General features: G+C 55.2%; 1 protein-coding gene across 5 annotated transcripts in view; it reads right to left on the bottom strand.

Moving 5' to 3' along the window:
• The window catches only part of COL23A1 (collagen type XXIII alpha 1 chain), a 353,238-nt gene that overhangs the window by 28,500 nt on the left and 306,584 nt on the right, over window positions 1–18,154 (bottom strand). For all 5 annotated transcript variants that reach the window (XM_030926648.1, XM_030926647.1, XM_010361876.2 and 2 more), the window contains 3 exons: window positions 4,457–4,483; window positions 2,484–2,510; window positions 1,073–1,099 (listed from right to left, as the gene is read on the bottom strand). In XM_030926648.1, coding sequence (XP_030782508.1) covers window positions 1,073–1,099; window positions 2,484–2,510; window positions 4,457–4,483 — 81 coding nt within the window. The remainder of the gene's footprint in view (window positions 1–1,072; window positions 1,100–2,483; window positions 2,511–4,456; window positions 4,484–18,154) is intronic.

Here is an 18,154-nt window from a genome sequence, read left to right as displayed (position 1 = left end):
TAATTTTTGTATTTTTAGTAGAGACAGGGTTTCACCATGTTGGTTAGGCTGGTCTTGAACTCCTGACCTCAAGTGATCCACCTGCCTCGACCTCCCAAAGTGCTAGGATTACAGGCACAAGTCACTGTGCCCGGCCATTAAGCCACTAAACTTTGTGTGTGCACGTGTGTGTGTGTGTGTGTGTTGGGGGGCGATGTTCCCGATGACTGGGACACTGGGAACATAGGGAAGGTATCCATGAAGAGGGTTGGGGGCTTGGGAGGAGATCCACTCTTCCATGACCTCTGGGCCTCAGGACTTCTAGTCTGTTGAGGAGAGGGCATCCCCTTTGGATTATCAGCTCTACACACCCACCAGGAAGCAAGCGGAAGGATTTTTCTCAGCAGCTAAAACTCAGCATGAGACCCTTTCTTTGACTGCAGAACAATCTCACCAGCTTTATGTGGCTGGCACAGAGCAGCTGTGTCTGTGGGGCTTGGCCTGGCCAGCCCCCTTCCTTGCTCCTGCTCACAGCTCAGGGCCACAGAGGTACGAAGCAGGCGCCAGGCCAGCCAGCCCTGACCACAAGCTGCAGCCTCGCTCTCTGCACTGCTGCTCCCACTACCTTTTCATTCCCACAACAACCTCTTGGGGTGGGGGCTGTCCTCCCATTCACAGTTGAAAAAACTGAGTCTCAGGGAGCAAAGTGACTTGATCAGGGTCACTCAGCTGGCAGGTGGCAGAGCTGAGCTTTGAGCTCAGTTCTGCTGACCCCAGAGCCTTCCCTCTTTTTGGGGTGCCAGCTGTCCTCAGTCTCCAGTCTGGGTCATGTGCCAGCCCCACTGTTCGGCATCCACAGTGGTAAGCATGGAGACCTGGACATCTTCCAGAGACACCCACTTGCGCAAGAAGTGGCAGCCCCATGACCCAGGTCCCTGGGGGCTTCCACCGGTGCTATGGGTGGGGAAGGGGCCTCTTGGCCTTTCTGTGATGAGCTGCAGGGAGCCAGGACCCAGAAGCAGCGCCAGTTATGCCTAATTATTAAGTCAAACAAACCACATGGGCAGTGAGGGAGGTCATGCCTGGTTCTTACCCGGGGGCCAAAGTCTCCTGGTGCACCCTAGGAACAAAAGACATGGAGAGGTATCACCACTGCTTTCATCATTTCTTATCATTTCCCATTGAGCATCTGTGCCCAGTGCTTCATAGACATGGTATGACTTAATTCTAACAAAAATAGCAGGCAGGCTCTATTTTTATTTCCATTTCCAATGAGGAAGCAAACACAGTGAGGCCACTTAACCTGCTCAAGGTCACACAGCTAGCGGATCCGGGGCTTGAAGGCAGGTGTTCCCTTATCTCAGGGCAGCCCCAGCCATTCGAGGCCCCGGATATTGTGGAGCAGAGACAGCCCCTCCCACTGTGTCCTCTGGAAGGGATGCTAATGAGTAAATGCTGCTTTACACAACCAAGTTTTGGGGCAGTGCATTAAGTAGCAATAGACACCAAGACACCAATTCTCTCTGGTTTCAAAGCCCCTGATGGAATCACTTCTACGACATGGTGGCATCAGCCAAGGCCAGCGGGAAGGCAATCAGGCCACCTGCCAACTGCACTAGTCTCTCATCATTGGCAAGAACATTGAGACCATGACCTCATGCAATCTCTCCTGTGGCTCTGTGAGATTGGTCTTAATTTACAGATGGGGAAACTGAGGCCCACAGAGCCCAGCAACTTGGCCAAAGCCACACAGTTGGTGGTGGAGCTGGAATGCAAAGCTGAGGTTCTGAACACCAGCTCCCATGCCTCCCCACGGCTCCCTCAGCCCTGGTGGTTGGGTGGGAACCCTGCCTGCCCTGGCCTGAGCTGCCGAATCACAGCAGGGCCCATCTACGGCTCTCACCTCCCATTTCCAAATTCCGCGTGGGGGGTGGACGTGGTCCAGCCGTGGGAGCACCCAGCTGGCCCTGGCACATCTAGGCCTGCTCTGACCCCTCCCCTGATTTTACCGTGGGTAACACAGATCTCTTCTGTCCCCTTCTGAAGCACTTGGTCCCTGGTTTCTAGGGGGCTTTAGTGCCTGATGCCAGGGAAGCCCTCCTCCCAAGGGGCCGCAGAGATAGCTCTCTGCCATGTCTTCCTGAGGGGTGCCCTTCCCACAGAGAATACCGTTAACAGTCATGGTTCAATCCCCCAGCCCTCCTGGCACCCCCCTTCACCATGAAGTCCTCTGGACACTTGTCATTCTGGGAACACTGGGCCTCCGAGTTTGGTTATGTTTTGGTCCCAGGAGAACTCAGACTCAACTCTCTGTATTGTCAAGTATAAGCCTTGTCACCCTTTTAGAAGGTAGGCACTGTGATTCCCACTCTACAGATGGGGAAACTGAGGCTCCAGGAGGGGCTGTGAGGTGCTCGAGGGCACACTGGAACTGCGGTTCCGAGGGAGGTTTCTGGGATTCTTCGCCTGCCTACTGCATCTGCAGAGCCTCTGGTTTCACTTACCTTTTCCCCTTTCGGGCCTGGAAGTCCCTGGAGAAGGAAAGTGGAGAAAGAACAGGCCTGAGTGAGGGGCCTAGGCTCGCTCCCCTTCTGGCTTCCCTGTACCTCTGAGGGCAGAAGGGCCCGTGATGCTGAGCAGAACTTTGGGCGGCTAAGTGGAAAATTACACACGAGCTGTCAGCATCAGTGAGAGCTGCCCTGGCTGGCCCAAGGAAGCTCCACACCTCGGTCCTCAGCATGAGGGATATGGGGGTGACCAGCAAGGGCCCACTGGCATCCTTGCAGCAGAGAAAGGGGCGCATGCACTGGCCACTCCTCCCAGAGAGCACACATGGTCCCCCACTGCTCAGCTCCCACCCTGTCGTTGTCAGTGGGAGACCACTGACAACAAGCCATCTTTCTGGAATCTGAGAAGCAGGCAGTAGAGAGATTCTCTCTCCAGAGGCATTCTCTTCTTTTTTCTTCCTTATTTCTTAAAAAAAAAAAAAAAAAGCATTCTCTTTTTTTTTTTTTTTTTTTTTGAGACGGAGTCTTGCTCTGCTGCCCAGGCTGGAGTGCAGTGGCCGGCTCTCGGCTCACTGCAAGCTCCACCTCCCGGGTTCACGCCATTCTCCTGTCTCAGCCTCCCGAGTAGCTGGGACTACAGGCACCCGCCTCGTCGCCCGGCTAGTTTTTTGTATTTTTTAGTAGAGACGGGGTTTCACCGTATTAGCCAGGATGGTCTCGATCTCCTGACCTCATGATCCGCCCGTCTCGGCCTCCCAAAGTGCTGGGATTACAGGCTTGAGCCACCGCGCCCGGCCAGCATTCTCTTCTTTAATGGTAGCAGCTCCTTGGAGTATGGGCTCCAACTGTCCATCCCTGTATGAGTCATCCATCCATCCATCCATCCATCCATCCATCCATCCATCTACCCATCCACTCACCAATTCATTCATCCATCCATCCATCCATCCATCCACCCACCCACCTACCCATCCACCCATTCATCCACTATCCATCCAACCACCCACCAATCCATCCATCCATCCATCCACCCACCCACCCACCCTTTCATCCACTATCTATCCAACCACCCACCAATCCATCCATCCATCCATCCATCCATCCATCCATCCATCCACCCACCCACCCACCCACCTACCCATCCACCCATTCATCCACTATCCATCCAACCACCCACCAATCCATCCATCCATCCAACCATCCATCCATCCATCCATCCACCCACGCACCTACCCATCCACCCATTCATCCACTATCCATCCATCCATCCACCCACCCACCCACCTACCCATCCACACATTCATCCACTATCCACCCAACCACCCATCCATCCATCCATCCACCCACCCACCCACCCATCCACCCATTCATCCACTATCCATCCAACCACCCACCAATCCATCCATCCATCTATCCAGTCATCATCCATCCATCCATGCATCTATCTATATATCTACCCACTCGCCCATCCACCCATCCACCTCAAATTACTTATTTAATTGTGCTCATGTCTCCCTGCTGTTTCTGCTGAGGATTGCCTGTGACCACAGGCTCCTGGCCCAGATGTTGAGAACTCAGCTTGATGCCCACCAGGGCAGTCTTGAGAATGTAGCGAGGACACTGTGCCTGTGTCTGCTGGAAGGGGCTTGCATGCTTTGAGGGCTGACTAGACCCCAGGGACTGTGCTGCCCACAGTTCTCCATAGGTCTGCAGCATCCCTAGGAGAGAGGGGTACATGTGCCCACTTGACAGACAAGAAGCCTCAGGCTTGGGAGGTGAGGAGGCCTCCCCTGGTCACCGTCAGCAGGTAGTGGAGCTAGATTTGAACTCAAGTCTGACACCCAAAAGGCTTCTCTCTCTGCTGAACCAAGTTCCAGTGGCTGCTTCCCTCCAGTGCCTGGTGGTCACTCCCAGCCCCATGGTGGCAGCCCCAGCCCAGGATACCCTGGAATTGCCCTGTCATCACTTACGGGCTTGCCATCCAAACCCAGGGGTCCCTGGAAAACGAGAGAGAGAGAACACAGGTTACACACGGGGATGGCACTTCCTCCACGTCTTATGACCCAGGTGCATTATTCAGCGACAAGAAAACAAAGCCTATGGGAGCCCCAGGTCTGGGTTCAGTCCATGCGGCCTGGGGCTGAGGGAGGGGAAGGCATCTGTGTGTGGTCTGCTGCCTGGAATCCCTCCTCTGACAAGAGAGCCCAGTTCTTCTCTAAAGACCACCCCCCATCTCAACCCATGGGGTCTGGGTGGGCTGCTGGGGTGGGCACGTGACCACATTCCCTCCGCCAGGGTGACGGGGTCAGCGATGAGCCTGGGATCCAAGGCGAGCCATGAGCATCCTGCCTGGGACCTAATGGTGGGGCTTTAGGGGAAAAGGGCTCTTTTCTTCTGATGGGGCTAAGCCTGGAGCTCCCAGGGACCACCACATGGCTTGAGAATAAGCCAACAGGGAGGAAAGCAGAGCTGAGAGGCAGAAAGAAAGACAGGGTCGAGGGCCTGAAGCTGAAACTACCCCTGCACACACCAGTTTGAGCTAATCAATGCTTTTGTTTTGCCTTCATTAAGTCAGCTTGAATTGAGTTCCTGTCATTTGTAACTGGCAGTCTTCAAAGCTCTTTCAACTTCCCACATTGCTGCAGCCTTTGCAGACAAAATAAAGCCAGAGAAAAGCCAAATCACACCAGGGCGGGTCCAGAGAGTGGGGGCACTCAGGGACCTCCAGGCCCCCTGCAAAGTCTGCAGAGGACCAGCTGCACAGCAGCCTGTGCCGGACACCCCTTCCCCTGTCCACCTACCACCCACTCAACAAAGCCTCGCCTAGCTCCCCTCTGTGTGGGAGTGGGGAGGAATCCAGCTGGAAGGGACTCTGGGACCAGGGATGCCTGGTCTCTGTCAGTCCCCTCTTCCTCCTCACCACGGTCCCCTCACCCCCACATACACTTCACTGTTGGCTGCAGCAATGACGCACACAGCTCCACACTTCTGAACCTTTGCACACACTCACTGCCATCCTTCCCTTCTTTGTCCATCTTCAGCTCAGTTACCTCCTCTTCCAGGAAGGCTTCTAGGGTTTCCTCCTTCCCAGAGTCAGGCCATCTGTCCCTGTTCCCACCATGTATATTCTGTCCCATGTGACATGACCTATTGTTAATGTGGGGTATACACAACTCTTCCTCTGTGGAGTCGGGAAAAGGGTCTAATCCCTGTGCCTGTTACTGGGTGGGGCCTGGCAGGCAGCATGTGCCTGGGAAAACGTGTGTGAAGTCAAACCAAGGAAGTACGGCAAGAATGATAATGCCGCAAATGCGTGCACTGCATAGTAGAAAGGGAAGGAGGAGAGGTGGAGGCTCTGTCAGCCCCTAGCCGGGAAGACACATTGTGGGGACAGTAACGTTGGGGTATGTGGACCTAACAAGTGTGTGTGTGAGGGTGGGGGAGGGCACCGTAGGCAAAAGAGAGCAGCCTGGCCAAGGCGGGATGGGGGACCCTGTAGGTGGTGGAGGAGCAGAGGGGCTGTGCTGGTCTCAGTGCCTCTCGTCGGCCCCTGACCTGTGGCCCCTGCTCAGGTTGTCCCTGCCTCTCTGGACTTCCACTGGCTGAGGACGGACTCCCGGGCCCAGCATCAGGGTCCTCCGTGGCTAGGGCCAGCTTCAGCCATTTGGTCACTCTGTGCCCCTGTCCGTCCCCAAGATCTCTGGCTTCCTTTCCATCTTCATCCCTCGGCTCTCTGTTCCCTTTGCCTGGAGTGCCTTCCCCGCGTCTCCACCTGGTAGCAGGCAGCTCATCCCCCGGGACAGCCTCCTGCTCTGGGAAGACTTTCCTGGTCTCTGGTTCTGGACACAGCTGGGAGCTGGCCCCGTGCCTGCCAGGTAGGAGGTAAGCTGCTGGCTTCCCCGGCTCAACCTCCAGACGGCCTCGTGTGGAGATGGCCCATCTGCCCATTCCCAGATGGTGTGGGAGTGGCTACTCCAGGTGGGGCTCGTGGCCAGGGCCTTGCTGGCAGTAGGAAACCAGACAGTTCTTAAAAATTGGTGTCTAAGTGCTTCTGGCCACCAGTCTCATGGTCACTGAGGGTTTGGCCATCAGAGTGATGGCCTGGGGACAGCTGGGGTCCCAGGGGAGAGGGAGTGGGGGCATTCCAAAGCCTTGGGGGTTCAGGCCCTGGGGGCCCCAGGTCAGGGCCTCAGCCCCATCACAGGTGTAGTTCTAGTCCTTGCCATGAGCCTCCCAGGAGCTGCCCTAGCTGGACAGTGTCCTCTTGCCAGTTTCCAGCTGTCCTGATTCCGGGGTCCACACCCCCAGGCCTCTGCCCTCGGTAGTACACTAAATTGGGCCCTGCCCCTTGTTCCCCTATCCCCTGACCCAGGTCCTGCCGGGTGTCCTCAGGGTCATGTCCCATTACGCATCCCCACCCTGGACTTCTCCCCTGGGCCCGACCCCACACACATGGGCACCAGTCCTTCCTGGGTCTCTTCAAGGAGCTCTTCATGGCCCCCACTCAGTCTCAATCACACAGCAACCCTGTAAGGTAGGTGTCATCCTCCCCCTCTTACAGAGAAGGAAACAGGCCCAGTGAGGGGAAGACCTTGCCTAGGGCCATGCAGATGGAAAGGGTCTGGGCCCCGGGTCTCCATCCTGTCTGCACTGCAGGCCCCTGCCACGGTACTGTCTGGCCTCCCGGCCACTCTCTCCTGCTCTAGGCCTTGCATACCTCTGTGAAATCCTCCCTGCTCCCACGGTCCCCTGGATGTGAAGAACGCACAAGCACAGGGCTCTGCCTTTCTAGAAGTGCCCGTGGAAGGGAGCCCAGGCGGTCCCCTTGGCCTCAACCCCAAAGGGAGCATCTCAGTGCTGCCAGCTGTTTCTGGAAGTGTCCACCAACCGAACCTTATTATGGCCACAGGCCTCCTGCCTCCTGAGCTGGACGCTGCCCTCTGCCAACCCAGGACTGTTCCTGGGTGTCACTGATGGTGCAGCCTTGGTCCCCAAGGCTTCTTTCTGATGTGTGAGAAGCCCCGTCTGTGACAGAAAACCAATTTTCACATCAAAGGCCCTGCCTGTATGTGTGATCACAGAGCCCTGGGAGTTTTTTGAGTGAATTCAGTTTCTAGCTTCCCAATAGAGGCAGAGGGATGGGTGTTCGCAGTGCTCTTGGGAGCCCCCACCGCGGGCTGAAGGGAAGTCAATTCCAATTCTGGGAAGCTGAGCCAGTGCCTGCAGCGGCACCAAAGCTCCCTGTGTGAAAACTGACAGAGCAGACCGGGCTGGGCCAGCCCCTGGGACAGAGCCGACCCACAGCCAGGATGACACCTGGGCAACAAAGCCGTCCCCAGGCCCCCGAGCTCTCTGTGAGGGGCAGTGGCTGACCTTGGAGAAGCTGCTGGGTGGGTGCGGTCACTGAGGAAGGGACTCTTGAGGTGGGCAGGGAAGGAACAGCCTGGCTTTGGAGTCAGATGCACCTGCCTGGCTTGGGGATGTGATTCTGACCTCCCCTCCTGTCCTGGGGAAGTTGGGCCTGCCCTCTGGGCCGGGGGACCCTGGGCTGTGAACCTCCAGGGGATGGACCCTACAGAATGCCTTTCCCAAACTGGTGCCCCACAGCACACTGGCCTGCAGGCTTGCCTGGAGACAGGGATTCCATGGCTGAGTAAGTTTGAGAAACACTGGGTTACAGTCTGCGGAACAGGTTTCTTCCCTGAAGGGCTGTCTGAGCCGTCATTTTACTTTGCGGGTCTTTAAAAGGACAGTGCTCCTTCCACCCCCGAAATGGGCTCAGTGGATTCAGCCTTAATGGACTCAGTGCCTGGCTGAGCCATAGCAAAGCAATTGAGGCGTGAGGCTGTACATACCATCCACAAACCAGGTGTTTCTACTGGTGGAGCGGGGGCCGAGCCCGGCTCTGGGTGCTCTAGAGAGGAGGACAAGTGCCTCAGGGAAGGGCCTGGGCTGGTCTCAATGGAGCCATGGAACGCGTGGGGTGGGGACGTGGTCAGGCTGGACAAAGGCATGGCAGGGCAAGTGTCCAAGTATCGAAGCCCAAGGCAGGTCCTTCTGAGCAGAATGAGGGCTATTCTGAGCAGCTGGGCAGTCTGGAAGGGCAGAGCCCCAGACTGGGCGGGGGCATGCCTTGGGTGGTGGTGGTGGTGGGGGTCTCTCCTATCCAGGCAGCCCTCCCCTGCCTCAGACAATAGGGCACCGGCCATCAGCTGTCTTGTTCCTCTCCCAGCATCTCCCACAGAAAGAGTGGAAAGTAAAGTAGCTTGGGGAGGTTTACCAGCAGCTCACAGAGCAAAGGCCAGGGCTCAGCCTTGCAGGGCCCAGTTCAAATCCCTCTTCCGAGCCTCAGGTTCCTCATCTATGGATGTCACCACACTGTGCCTGGAGATGCTCATGACCATCCAGCTCGCTCCCCTGCCTGATCAAAGCCCTTGAATCCACCAGAGGTTTTCAACGCCTTCTGCCCTCCGAGAAACCCCACAGCTATTCACAAGCCTTGGTTCTGCTTTAAATCACTCTTTCGCCGTGGAGATCAGCTGGGCTCCGGGATGTTTCCGGATGTGTGAGAAACAAACAAAGCTCTGGCTGCACATGAGCAGGTGGCCAGCTGGCCTGGGACACCGGGTGGGCAGCCCTCCCCCAGCCCTGGTGCTGCCTCGGTCCCTTGCCTTGCTCAGGGACCGGAGTGTCCCCGAGCCTCGGTTTCCTCATTTGTGAAATGCAGGTCATGCCATTCTCCTCTCAAACAACAAGTTCAAGTTGGGTCCCAGGTCAGTGGCCTCTGTTTCCCAGACCAATGCAAGACGCGAGGCCCCACAGGCAAGCAGACACTGGATTAGGGTTTGCCCTGGCCCTGGGGGGCAGTGCTGGGAGCAACCCGTGTGCGACCTTCCAAGAGGCCAGCAGCAGGACCCTGGACAGTGCCGCCAGCTCTGCCATCTGTGAAGTTGAGGCTTTGCTCTCTCCCTCCCTCGGCCTGTTGAGTATTTCCTAAGCCGGGTTCATAGAGCCATCTTTTGAGGCATATTAACAAGTGTTGAAACCATCCCTATAAACTTTATACAATTAAAGAGGGAAGAAGGGAGGGGGAGGAACAAAAATAAACCAAGCTTGGCGGCCCACTCGGCATCATCATGAGGTCGGCACGCTCCCGACCCCTTCCTCGGAACTGGTTTCTAGCTGCCTCAGAATCGCAGGTTCTCTTACAGGGTCATGGTTCCCCTGAACTGCTCTGTAGATGGCAATTTGAATGTGAAAAACTACCCTTTCCCTTTGAGATATTCTTTCAGAGCCTGCACACCAGTGAAACTACAAAGTCAGCCGGTCTGAAGGATCCCACGGGAGCTGATTCACTGAGGAGTGCAGTCTCCACATCCTGCTGATTTCAGCCCCCTGCCCTGGGGTCTCCTCCATCTCCTTGCTGGGTGCCCTGCAATCATTAAACCCTTTCTCTGCAGCAAACCCTGCTGTCTCAGTATAATTGGCCTGGTGCTAACGCAGTAGGCATTTGAACCTGGTGGTCCTACAACCGTGTGGCTGAAGAGGGGAGGTTTCCCGGTGAAGTACATTTGGGATGTGGAGGATGGTGGCTCCATCCCTGGAGTGTCTTGGAAAAGCCCGCGCTGACCCTCTTGCTCTATGTCAGGGAAAGGTCCAGCGCTGGCCCTGTCCTCCTGACTCTGGCCCAGCCCTCCCCAAGATCGGCTCCAGCATCTGCTGAACTGAACCAAATCAATAAACTGGCTGCGTTTAGATGCAGACAGGAGTAAACGATCAAATTGGCCAGAGTTGGGTGCCTGTCTTGCTTTCTGGCTGTAATTAATGCTGACGGCTCCTGTCAGGGAATGGAGCCCTCAAAATGCACTAGGACGAGGCCCCTGGAAGAAGGGCTTACCAGGATTATCAGGCCAGGGCCTAGTAATTATGCTCCAGATGTTGACAATTCATCAAATTACAAGGCTGGTGGGGCCTGGGGTCCCAGCCTGGGAAGTGCACATTCCTGCGTGAAGCTTCCCTGAGCCTCCTCCCAGCTCATTAGACCCAGCTGGTGGAGGAGGGGTGGGTGGGCAGCCCCCCTCAGGGCGGGTCAGCACCATATGGTCCTGATTTCTCAGCCCAGGCTCTTTGTACACATATGAGCTGCAGCAAGACTGTCCGGGGCTTAGCAATTTCCCAAACTCAAATTCTTTGTGCTAGGGAAAGGGAGAAAGGACCCTCACAGTTAGGTTCAGCCCAGCTGTCGCTGGTGCCCTGAGGGTGGCACAGTGTTCCTCCTGGAGCGCTTCTTCCTGGGACCTAGGGCACTTTGTAGAGTGGGCTCTGTAGTGACCTCTGCACCTCAAGTCAGCAAACTGTAGGAGCTTCAGCTGGGTGGGGTCCCAAAAGCTTGCACCAAGGCCAGAGACTTGCCCCTCAGGTGCTCCTTGGCCCTGCTGGGGCTGCCTCCCTCTGTGCTGCTCATCTGTGACGTGAGGGGCTGGAACTGGGCAATGTCTTTCCTGGAGCCAGGTTTTATTTGATCCGTGCAGTTAAAAGAACCCAGACTGGGCATAATGACTCAGGCCTGTAATCCCCGCACTTTGGAAGGTCAAGGTAGGAGAATCGCCTGGGTTCAGGAGTTTAAGACCAGCCTGGGCAACATAGTGAGACTCCATCTCTAAAAAAAAAAAAAAAAAAAAAGAAAAGAAAAAAAGTTGGGTGTGGTGGCACATGCCTGTAGTTCCAGCTACTCAGGAGGCTGAGGCAGGAGGAGGATTGCTTAAACCCTGGAGGTTGAGGCTGCAGTGAGCTATGATGGCACCATTACACTCCAGCCTGGGTGACACAGCGAGACTTTGTCTCAAACAAAAAAACAAAGAACCCCAAACCAAATGAATTAGTCACAACATTTAAAAATTGCAACCTTTTACATAAACGTCCAGAGTTTGGGCTTTTCTTGAAAAGCTGGGAGATCTCGTAGACCCTGGCCCACAGGCTCCACCCTTCCCTGTGGTCTCACACCTAACCCGCTGCCCATGGCGAAGTGACTCGCCAGCTCTCCAGGGCATCTGATCTGTAATCCTTGCCCTAGAAAGTCTCCCAGGGCCCTCTCACCTCTACGATGCTGTGAGACTGTGAAACCAGCTGGCTTCTATTCTGGGGAGAGGGCCTGCTCCGTGATGCCCGAGTGTGCTGGAAGTAATTACACGTATGTCCATGTCACACATCATGGCTAGCAGAGGTGGTGTTTACAGCACTGTGCCTTTGAACCGATCCCAAAATACCTGCTGAAATGACACATTTGCCCGTGAATGGTGGGGAGAGACACGATTACCTGTCAGGTATCAGAAAATACTGTTCCTCATCAGGGTGGCAGAGAGGAAAAAGCTTGGCTCCCACAGGGTAAGGGAGGATGGAGGATGGGACCGGCGGGCAGGGATGTGTCTGACTGAGCTGCCCGGGTCACCAGCTCAGGTACAGCGGGCTGTTCTGGTGGAAGGAAGTCTGGGGGAACACACCATCAACCCATTTTGGTGCCAGCTATGGATGGGGTGGAAATCTGGAGAAGGAGCAGCAGCTGACTGGAAGCATGACCGTCACAGAAGGGTGACTGCTACAGCGTGGCCTAACTCTGTGAGGTGGTCTAGAGGGAGACAGCGTGACCAGGACAGCTCACAGCACACACCGAGGCTGCAGTCACTCTGCCTCGCCTGTGGCCCCTGGACCATGCCCAGGCCAAGCTCTGCCCTCCTGCCCCACCCTTGCCTGCCAGGGCCTCTCTCATGGGTGGTTTCCCAGCCTCCCTGAGAGCTGCCCCCTAGGCTGTGGGGTGGGCCTTCCTTGGTTTCCACAGACAATTGTCACCCACTGGTAAAGAACTGGTTGAAACCCTTAAAAATGCAAAAGTTTTTTATAGAATTTGGATTTCCAGCTTCTCTGGAAATGGTGGAAGATGTGGTAGTGGTGACTGCATTGGCGGAACTGCACCCCGATGGGACAGGTGCCCCTGATCCAAGCCCTGCCGTTTTCTCTGCTCTCCTGCGCCCAACCAACCTCACCTATTTTCTCACTTGCTGGCCGCTGCAAGCGTCGGTGAGCCCATGAACCTGCAATTCTAGCTCAGGTCCATCTCTCCAGTCCTCCCACCCCCCCGGGCCAGCCTCTGCCAGCCTCCCTGCCTACTGCCCCACATACCCATCCTTCCTGCACAGTGAAGGAGCAGGGCACATCCTGATGACGATGTCCTGCCCCGTAGACCTTGAAGTGAGCTGTTGAATTTCCCTGGAGCCCGTTTCCTCCTCTGGAAACGGAGTGTGCTGTGGATGGAATGGCTCCCTGGATCTGGGCTCACAGCGGGCAGCAGAGGGAGGTTGGGTTGATGAGAGTAGCTGCGATGTGCTGGGCCAGCCCTGGGGCAAATGAAGCCAGGGGACGGAGTGGAGCTGAAGTGATGTGGGCCCTTCCCTCCCTATCTAGATGTCACTGGCCCTGACCACAGGCCGGCCAGGCAGGAGCCTCATCATCCCCATTTCACAGATGAACATCTGGAGCTTGGAGAGGCCAGGATACCAGCCCAAAGCTTTGCTCGAGCCCTGTGCCCTTCCTGCTGACTGCCCCTCCTCTGGCTGCTGTAGCACCCGGCACACCCTCACCCACTGCCCTCAGGGCAAAGCTGTACCCCCGGCCCGGCATTGAAGGGCAACCTCTTCCTTCCAAGCGGCTCCTTCCGGATTCACGTGTCACCTCCTCTGAAGAGGCTTCCTCAGCTCCCGCCCCCTCCAGTTTCTCACTTATGGACTCACTGCTCTGTCTTCTGCTACCTCTCCTCCCACAGTGACCATCCACAAGGCTCCAGTGCCCACCACAGATGCTCTTCCTGACCGGTGGATGTGCAACCTTGGCTTGCACACCCCCCGTGATGTGGAACTCACTGCTCCTGGGGCAGACTGATGGGTTTGCAAATATTTTGTTTAAGCCTGGTCCTTCTCAGGTTAGACCCTCCACCTTGCAGCGCCTGGCTCAACTGTACCCAGGACCTGCACATATGGCTGGGAAGATGAGGCCTCAGGCTCCAGCCCGGGGAGGGCTCTCAGCTTGGCTGGGTAGGGCTGTAGGCCCCTTTTCCAGCCACCCGGAGTGGAACCCCAGAGTGGACAAGAGATGGACAATTCCTCAAGGCTGGGTGCTCCAGGGCCATGGGCTTCTCACCTCCCCCTACACCCTTACCATCCCGGCCCATCTTGGGTGCACCCTCTCTCTGGATGTTCCCCCCGAAACTCCCCACTTATCAGCATCCTCTTCACCTTTTGACTTCGACTCACACCTCCCTTCCTCAAGGCGGTGCCCCGACCCCCACCAGGCCAGGTCTGGGTTACAGGAGGCCACGAGGCATAGTGAAGCTGGAATTTGTGGGGGTTTTTTGTTCTCTCTCCCACTCAACCACAGGCTCCAAGTGGGGAGGGACCCCTGGATGCGTTTCCTGCTACTGTATCCCAAATGCCGAAGTGCCTCGTACAGAATGAGAACGCAGTAAATGCCTGCTGAATGGATCAACGGCGAAGGGAATGATTCAATGACCATCCATCCTGCGGGCTCTGGTGCCCAGCCGGGAACGCTAGAGGGCGCTCTTGACCTGCTGAAAGCTGCCTCCAGCCCGGGTGGACTCCTGCGCCGGACTCCTGCCCTCCGGCCACAGCCTGGGAGATCAGCCAGGACGCTGCCATTGAGGACTCAGGCCCAAAAGGGGTGCCTTCAGCCTCACAGGCCCCCCTGGCTGGAGTCGGTAACAGGGCAGCCGGAATGGTCCCTGAACCCAGTCTGTGTGCCCAACTCTGAAGCTCTCCTGGGGTCATCTCCTTGGCTCCCGCCACAGTTGAAGGGGCTGAGGCTCGGCGGGCTAGGGAGGTGCCTGAGGACACATGGACTATAGGCCCCTGGGCCCATTCTGTCTCCACTGCATGGGCTGGACATGGTGCCAGCCCTGGTCCTAGGCAGGGCAGCTTCGTACCCAAATCACTGCTTTGTCTTTAGTCTATTTGCTTCAAAGATCTGGGCTTGGCTCAGTGACCTTGTGCAGGTCTGTGAACATGTTCTTCCCTGCGATGGGGCGAGGATGCTGTGGGGCTGGTCTGTTGCCTGGGGAAGCGGGAGTGGGTTCCAGCCAGTGACCACACTGCAAACATATCACAGACAAACCAGCAAAGCATAGGACCAATCCCCTCTGCTGGGCCCCCTACACTACTCTCCCTGCTAAGTCACCTCCCAGAGCTAGGTGTGGACAGAAGGTACCTGGGCTGCTGCCAGGAGGATGCAAAAAACTGCAGGAGATACAGGAGGCATCTGGGAGCCGAGGGTGGAGCAGCAGCCCAGGCCCCGCTGACCTGGGGTGGCTGCCTCCTGTGACTGGGCTGCCTCACATGGGACACTCATGGGGACACTGTGGACAGAGTGCTGGACCAAGACAAGGGGCTGGACTCAAGAGACACCTGCCCTGTGCTGGCTCAGGGCCCTGGGGAGAACGGCCAGCATGGTGGCCGTGGGTGCATCTCCCTGAGGTTCCAGTCTGGGTGCCATTATCGGGGACTCCGGAGTCTGCTTTCATCTCGTCCCAGCTCCACTAGAATCTGGATGTTGCGGGGCAGCTCTGCAGGGGTCAGACGAAAATGAGATGGAGGATGTTGAAATCTAAAAACAGATGAATCTGGGATATTTCAGATAAATCGTTTAACTGATAACATTTTTACCATCAAAGCTGTTTTTGAACTACAAGAGTGCAAGAGAGCATGTGAAAGTGTGGTGCTCCGTGGGCCTTTTTTGTTCACTTGATTAATTCCAAACTGTCCATCTGAGTTCTTGATTTTGAAATTGGTCCCAGGCTGAGGCCCCGTCTCACAGACCACATTTCAGCCCAGAGCTCTCAGTCCTCTGGGGCCTTGGCTGTCGCTGCTCCCAGGACTGAGGCCGGAGATGAAGTGCAGCTACCGCTCCCTGGACTCCAGAGGGGCTTGGGCACGGCACTCCGGGACCAGGAGGTGCAGTGTGTGTGGTTCCGGACCTGCTCAGAGCTGACCTGCAGCACCTGCCAGCCCTCGTTTCTCATTCAGGCTTCACTAGCAAATTAGTGCAACCGCCTCCTAACCGCACCCCTTCCTCCAGTTTCTGCCCTGTAGGCAGGGAGGCCTTTTCTACTTTTTAATAATTGATTGATTTAAAATTTTATTTTTTAAAACATATGGGGTTTTGGCCAGGATCGGCAGCTCATGCCTGTAATCCTAGCACTTTGGGAGGCCGAGGTGGTCAGATTGCCTGAGCTCAGGAGTTTGAGACCAGCCTGTGCAACATGGCAAAACCCTGTCTCTATTAAAAACACAAAAAATTAGCCAGGAGTGGTGGCGCGTGCCTGTCATCCCAGCGACTTGGGAGGCTGAGGCACGAGAATCACTTGAACCCAGGAGGTGAAGGTTGCAGTGAGCCAAGATCATGCCACTGCTGCACTCCAGCCTGGGCAACAGAGGAAGACACTGTCTCAAAAAAAAAAAAAAAAAAAAAGAGATGGGGTTTGGCCATATTGCCCAGGCTGAGCATGCCCTGCTCTGTTCAGCTGCTCCTCTGCAGAGACACCCTGGACAGGGAGACAGAGCTGGGTATTTCATCACCAGGGGAAGATTTAGAAATTCTTCCTCTTTTTTTTTTTTTGAGACAGTCAGTCTCACTCTGTCGCCCAGGCTGGAGTGCAGTGGCGTGATCTCGGCTCACTGCAAGCTCCGCCTCCCGGGTTTACGCCATTCTCCTGCCTCAGCCTCCCGAGCAGCTGGGACTACAGGGACCCGCCACTGCACCCGACTAATTTTTTGTATTTTTAGTAGAGATGGGGTTTCACTGTGTTAGCCAGGATGGTCTGATCTCCTGACCTCGTGATCCGCCCACCTCGGCCTCCCAAAGTGCTGGGATTACAGGCGTGACCCACCGCGCCCAGCCACGCCCCCTAATTTCTAATAATGGCTATGACACAGAGGTATGAATGGAGGTACGAATGAGGAACAGGAGAGGAGGTGAAATGAAGAAATAGACTTTTAAGTTTAAGTTAGACTTAGTTTTTGTTTTTCTTTTTTCAGAAAGCAGGAAAGCATCCTAACAATTGATCCCAGGGGTGGAATACAGTAGTTGGGAAGGGAGCAGCTGGGCTGGATACAGATAGGTATGAGGAGGAGAAACCAAACATCCACTCCAAGCATCCATTTCTTGGGGTGGTCTGAGAAGCACTCTCCTGCCAACACGCAGACCATCCTGGCCCCGGCCCTGCTAATGTAGGCAGCTTGAGAGGCCGGCTGGTTGGTGTGAGGGAGTGGGGTCACATAGCCTGGGTGCTAATCTAGCCTTTGGCATGCAAGCAGGCCACGTCTCAGCTAAGTCCTGTCACCCTCTGAGCTCAGATTTCTTATCCATCAGGTAGGACTGAAACAACTAGCCTCCCATGGTGGGACGGCATGCATGAGTGTGCACCCAGCAAGCACTCAATACTTGCACCTGCTTCCCTGGCACACTGGAAGGGCTTTGGGAGATGAAGGGTGACAGTCTTTTCTTCTCTGTTCCCAAAGGAAGCATCGCGAGGGGGGTATCTCCGGCCCTTTGGTAGTCTGTCTCTGGGGACAAGTGATTTCTTTCTTTTTTTTTTTTTCAAGACATGGTCTCGCTCTGCTCTGTCACACAGGTTGGAGTGCAGTGGTGTGATCTCGGCTCACTGCAACTTGCCTCCTGGGTTCAAGTGATTCTCCTGCCTCAGCCTCCCAAGTAGCTGGGACTACAGGCATGTGCCACTACACCTGGCTAGTTTTTGGATTTTTTTTTTTTTTTGGTAGAGATGGGATTTCACCATGTTGGCCAGACTGATCTCAAATTCCTGACCTCAAGTGATCCATCTGCCTCAGCCTCCGAAAGTGCTGGGATGAGCCACTGTGCCCAGCCAGGACACGTGATTTCTATAAACACAGAGTCAAGTTCCATCCCCCAGCCCTTGCCTCTGTCTTGGTTCTACTTGGTGCAGCTCTGGGAGACCTCTTTGGCTTCACCTTCTATTGTTTCCCTGTCACCTGCTCACTCACTCTGCCACACTGACCTTGAGTGTACCTGAACACACAAAGCTTGCTCCAACTTCATGACCTGCACACTTGCTTTTTCCTCTGCTGGGATCTCCCCCAAGATCTCTGCAGCTTTTTCATCATTTAAATCTCACTTCAAGCCTTCTGATTATTTAATCCAAATTATACCTGTCCATTCACCCAGCCAATACTCTCATCATATCCTTGTTTTATTCTCTTTAAAGCACATTAAATGATATCTAAGAAAAGTTTAAATAGGTTTCTGAATGTGTAAAACAAACCAGAAGGTCACTAAAGCCTAATGTTAAGAGTTAAGACAATCAAACTACCAAAGAAGAGGAAAAGCCAACATTGTGACATTGTAAATAGGAGATGAGAAGGTCTAATGTTTTCTGTGTAAAAGTAAAAGTTTAGGCAAGATTAAGCCCTGCATGAGTGACAGGTGCTTTCATCTTAGTCAGAAATCACAGTTTAGAGAAGAAAAAAGGGCTTGTAATAAACAAGATACCTCTAGGAAGATGACATTGAGCTTCTAATTATTCACTCCTCTCTCTCCCAGGGCAAACTCCCGTTCCCATATGGTTCTCC

This window comes from Rhinopithecus roxellana, chromosome 3 (assembly GCF_007565055.1).
Source record: "Rhinopithecus roxellana isolate Shanxi Qingling chromosome 3, ASM756505v1, whole genome shotgun sequence".
Classification (NCBI taxonomy): Eukaryota; Metazoa; Chordata; class Mammalia; order Primates; family Cercopithecidae; genus Rhinopithecus; species Rhinopithecus roxellana.
Note: the sequence above shows the minus strand (reverse complement) of the source record. Positions and strands in the feature narration are given on the sequence as shown.